The sequence below is a fragment of the Sinocyclocheilus grahami genome, unplaced genomic scaffold (genome assembly GCF_001515645.1).
Source record: "Sinocyclocheilus grahami isolate Dianchi unplaced genomic scaffold, SAMN03320097.WGS_v1.1 scaffold579.1, whole genome shotgun sequence".
Taxonomy (NCBI): domain Eukaryota; kingdom Metazoa; phylum Chordata; class Actinopteri; order Cypriniformes; family Cyprinidae; genus Sinocyclocheilus; species Sinocyclocheilus grahami.
Window position 1 is genome coordinate 112,775 of NW_015505758.1, and position 5,544 is coordinate 118,318.

Genomic DNA, 5,544 nt, shown 5'->3' on the forward strand with positions numbered 1-5,544 from the left:
GTAGAACACGCATGCACTGTGCCTTGTTTACAAGCATTCTCAGATATCATCACAAATATCTTCATTGTACAACAGATTGAATGTCTATTTTTTTTATCTGGGATCCACTGCTGTGCTCAGTTTGAAAAGGCCTTTATATCTAAACATAATACACAGATATTCATTTGTTTGCAAATGTTTAACCTGAATATGTACTCTTAAAATGTAATTACTTATTTTTGTCATATTGTATTCTTGTTTCTAGGACTATGATGAAGAAGAGACGTCAGTCGGCCTGTTGAGCGTGATCCCTGAGCTGAGGACTCTAGAGCCATACCTAACTCACTGCATTTAATGCCATGTCTACTGCAATCATTTTGGAAGGTACAATTGTATTGGATGATCTGGAAAATCCTCCCCAAGATATGCCTGCTCTTTGGACTTGGATTTATGCTATGAAATTATAGTATCCTCCAGTACTGAAGGACACCTTTGATTTCATTCAATGGCTGAAGCTAGAATGCAATCTCTGAAAAATCTTCTGATGTAGAAAGATGTCATTGTGGCGTGATGGAGCATTTTTCAGTGTAATTGTTCATGATTGATCACAATGATTTAGAAAATTGTAAATCTAGATTTACAAGGTGTCATAAAAGGGATGTTGATATTTGTTTTTTTTTCTATTTATTTCCTGAGTGCAGGGTGCAATTTTTCTTACAGTGTGAAATTGTTGATTTGATAGCATGCCTAAAAAATAATGACTTGAAGTAACATACAGTAAGTTTTATTAACTCAAAAATGATAAACTAATTTGCTTGAGAAATTTGAGGCAATCGGTTTTCCTAGTAAGGTCAACTCATTACTTTTTACAGTGTGGTGAAATAAAGCTAAACTCATGCCAAACTGAAATTCCTAGGTCTACAGATGCCACAACCGCATTTGTATGATGTCATGCTTTCTGGTTGCTGTGGTTCTGGCTCCATCACAAGGCTTTTTTTCTAACTAAAATAAAGCTTTCTGGGTAAGATTGCCAGCCCCTATGAGCGGAGTACCAGAAAAAGTGCACTTGCTATCTGTGACTTCACATCCTGGTTATACCTACCCCTTGGTGTGGTTTAAACAAGCATGTGGTCTACTGCTGGCCCTAAACAGTTTATGAAAGTGGCAGTGGGTGGAGAGAAGAACATGAAACCCAGAGTCCAGGGTTGAAGAATACAGGAGAGAAAATGACCAGAAGCGTTGTGCATTAACACATCAATTCAGCTGGCGTGATTATAATTACATCTTACAAACTCAAATTAAATTTACAATTAGAACTGGTGGCTGAGAGATGATCATTTGTCAACCTCATATCATCCTACCTCAAGGGGATGAATGAAACATAAATACAATAATGTGCTGTGCCATAATTATGATATTGTTACAAAACTACATTTAAAGGTCGACTTGCAGCATTTCAAAGTAATATAAAAACTGATTTCGCCAACCGGTCTCGCTGATAACTCAAAACCCAGACATCAAAAAGTTGGCCAGGTCATCCCGGGAGGCTGTGTAAATGTATGTCTGTGTGTTTCACAACCTGTTATTTCACAGATGAATGCTACAGACATCTCATCTTAGGGTACTTACCTAGGCATCTGACCACACCGACCACAGTTTTGTGTCTGCCCTACTACTGTGTCCAATGAATATCAAGTAGGCCCCTGCTACAGCACTCGAAAAAGAAAAATATTACATGAAACGCTTCGACACAAATTCTAACTTTTTTAACTACCAGTATGGAAACACTGATACTATCTACAGCACACACACACATAAATATATTCCAGCTGTGCTCTTTAGATATCATTATCCAGATCGGCCAATGAAAAAAAAACATCTTTTGACCAATAAATAAGTGTCTGGACGGCAAAACAGTGAAAGGCATAATTTAGACATAAAAGCACTGCATCACAGAAGAGTTACTTCCCAATATCAGGCCAAAGGGTTTGGATATTTTTAAGGTTTTGTATAAAGTGTTGCTATCCAAATGATACAGCACATCCTTGACCCTCTGTAAAGCTGAACAAGCATTGCTCTGCTGAGAGCAAGGGGGGTCGATTAAAATCTGTACCTCTGACTTCAATCTCAATGTTCAGTGATAATTCTCACAGGCCAAAATTTACAACAAACTATTTTGAAGATTTCGAGAGCAGTGGCTTGTCACTAATGGGTCTGTTTTGATTGGGTCATGGACAATTGGGGGAAAGGAGCTAAATGCATCTAATAAAATACAAGCATATAATAATAATAATAATCATGCATTAGAGTTGGGTTGTTTCCGCCTCAGTTGAGTGAAAAATATGATTCACAATAACGAGAAGCTTTCTTATAATTATCACTTAGCACTTATCATTTTTTTTCATAAAAATAATGTAGCATATAATCTCATTGCATTGAGAAAATAATGAGAAACCTCATTATTATTATTAGTTGTTGTCATAAAATTGGAAATAATATAAAAATAAATAAATTATGAATTAGTAACAATGACTTGAAATCTCATAATGGGAGACTTTCTCATGATAAGTTAATAATAATAAGTGGATGGGGGAGTTAATGAAAAAAGTCACATTTACCAAATTCTACATTATTAACGTTCATTCTACTTTCTATATAATAGGAAAGCTTCTTATTATTATGAAACATTAACGTCATTATTATGAGAAAATGTATTTTTATTATGAGATGTTAAGTATTATGAGAAATGTCCTTAATATGACGAGGCGCTCATTATTATGAGACATTAACTGATCATTATTATAAGACAAATTCTAAATATAATGAGATGCTAAATCACAATTATAAAGTCTTCCATAGTCCACAGAAAATTTCAAGGGAACATTGCAAGTGTTTCATTCTAATTTCTAGAATACTAGTTGGAAAGCATGAGATTAGACTTGATTATTTGATTTTAAAAACTAGTGCTTTGCTTTTTTTTTAACAGTAAGAAGCGAAATGACTGTCAGCAAGGGGTCCCTTTCATGTGATCGTCATATTTGAGGGTTTCTTGGGATCAAATAGTTCTAAACCCTCTTCTCTAGAAGACATTTACTGATGGTAGGTCAACATGTCAAAGGAAAAGAATCCTAAACCAGTAATCTTAAAGAAGCTAAACTGTTTACAATTATGGGTCTGCAACTAAACAGAAAGCACAAGCCACTCTACTGGCATCATTCATGACAGTGTGATTGTGAGGTTCAGATACAGGCCTGTTGGGAAAATAGTAATGCCATGATGTATTTCAGAACCGTGGCACACCCACAAAGACCGGATCACAGTCTGATAACACAAACTAAACTGAAGGATAACGGAAAGATAACCCTTCAGTGTCAACAAAGAAGCTCAATTTGGGTAAATGTAGCAAGAAGTTTACAAACACTAAACAGTTTATGGCATGCAGTGCAGTGACGTTATAAACGTGACGATGACGTAACATCACCACCAGGACGCGCTACTGTAGCGATGGACACGCCCCCTTTCCAGAAACACACCAGCTGCGTTTCTATAGCAACAAACCAACAACTTTCACACGCGAGTCTGAGCAGTTGAACAACAACACTTCTTGCTTCTTATGTGACATTTGGATGCAATGTGATACATAACATACGCAAAAGTTCACGCTCACGTGCAAATACGTACACACACAGGTGTAACCTCACAGATATGCAGCATAGTAACCATCATTTCTGCCAGAAACGCATAATGTATACGGTATTATTACAGTAAAAGTGTGATAACGTGTTGAAACCAACTAGCGCTTGTTTGCTTCCTAGTTGTATATATGTAACAACATTTAAATAAATAAAGTCAAAATATTTCTGGAAGCTTCATTAGCTTTCATGTAAATGCTTTTTACAGTAGCAGTAGCAACTGTAGTAAGTGACGTTATGCCATTTGGTTGAAAGCCGGTCAAATGTTGGCACTTTAAATGAACTTACGTTTAAAAGAATGTAAAACTAACCTTGTTTGACACACTTAAGGCGCACAGGGTCTTTGCAGTGTCTGACCACAGCCCACACGTCCCTGATGGTCAGTCCGGCCACTGGAGTATCATTGACCTCCAGAAGTAGCTCGTCCTGGTGCAATTTGCTCCTGTCCGGTTTCACGTCTCCAAGAACGGGGAACTGTCCATTCTCCGCGCCTCCCTGCAGCTCGAACCCAAGATCACCACTCGGACCCCTGGATAACACGACCTCGTGGACCCTGTTAGTCCAGTGACTTTTCTTCTTCAGGCTTTTGGACATGTTCGGAGTCGTTAATGTGACAGGAGAGTAGCCATGAAAGCGCGTAAGCCGTTCAGCCGGCTCAGTAAAGTTGCACGATCAGTGTCTGTGGAAGGTAAGAGTCTCCATATCAGCAGCAGATCCACGGCAGCCTCTTAAAACTGCTACACTCACTGTAACAGTGATGTCCGATTCGCGCAGGAGCCGTTCTTTTGAACCGGTTCTTTTTTTATGATTCTTCTGAACGCAATTCGCAAGCGTCTGTGAACCACTCGGCTGTGAGGTGAACTATGGGCGTAAAATTACGACATTATGGAAGCGTAAATACCACAAGAAACCTGACACCAGTAAAGTAAACAAATGTGGTAAAGCTTTAATTAAAGAACCATTCAAGAAGAATTTCATTAAACACGGGTTTTCACTACACAAATAGGCTAAACAAAATGCTGAGCGAAGACACATTTACATGATGACTAAAATTCGGTAAATATTTTTAAGACGGTTCGCTGATACTTTCTACACTTAAAAATGCCACAACTGGATGTTTGCGAACTTATAGAAAACAAATCAAATGATTCAAATGATTCAAATGAATCGAACCGTCCCCACGAATCGATTCGCTTACATGATTCGGACTTCCTAACGCTGCACTGTAAGCGAGTCCAAAGTGCTCGGGAAACAGCCGGATGTGATGTGAGAAGGAGGAGAGAAGAGAAAAGAAGAGAAAAAGAAAGTAACGGAACTTTCAGCCCGGGGAGATTTTTCCATTAGCCTATAAACGACTGCTGTGCCGCCTCCTGGAGAAAATGCCAAATGGAGCTCAGTTTGGGACAAAGTTGGACTTTTTTGTGCTTCTGCAGCTGTAGTGCTGTAGGCAAAGGATCACAGTTTTAAACACAGGGACTGGAGACAACACTTTTTCAATTAACCTTGATAAGCAAGTATTTCACAAACACAGTGGAAGTGTTAACAGTCATGTCTATGACCATATATGAATCACAGTTCCATTAAATCTCTGTTATTTTATAGCATTATTTTTTATATATTTATATTATTTTAATAGCATACAATTGATATTTAGGATCATTTTAAACGGTCATGAAGATAATAATAACTCATTTTTATTCAGAATTTGATCATGTAATCAAACAGATGTAATAGCCAATTGACCCAATGATGAATATTCTGTCTTCATTGACTCATTCTTTTTGTGGAACACAAAATAATTCAGAATAATGTAGAATCATTGTGAAAAATGGTTAATCCTACACAGAGACGGACAGTAACTAAGTACATTTAC

At 37.6% G+C, this 5,544-nt stretch overlaps 1 protein-coding gene across 1 annotated transcript in view; it reads right to left on the minus strand.

Moving 5' to 3' along the window:
- The window catches only part of LOC107556800 (membrane-associated guanylate kinase, WW and PDZ domain-containing protein 2-like), a 71,668-nt gene extending 67,283 nt beyond the window's left edge, over positions 1 to 4,385 (minus strand). Inside the window, exon 1 of the mRNA XM_016240007.1 lies at positions 3,983 to 4,385. Coding sequence (XP_016095493.1) covers positions 3,983 to 4,265 — 283 coding nt within the window. The 5' untranslated portion in view covers positions 4,266 to 4,385. The remainder of the gene's footprint in view (positions 1 to 3,982) is intronic.
- Between the last annotated feature and the right edge of the window lie 1,159 nt (positions 4,386 to 5,544).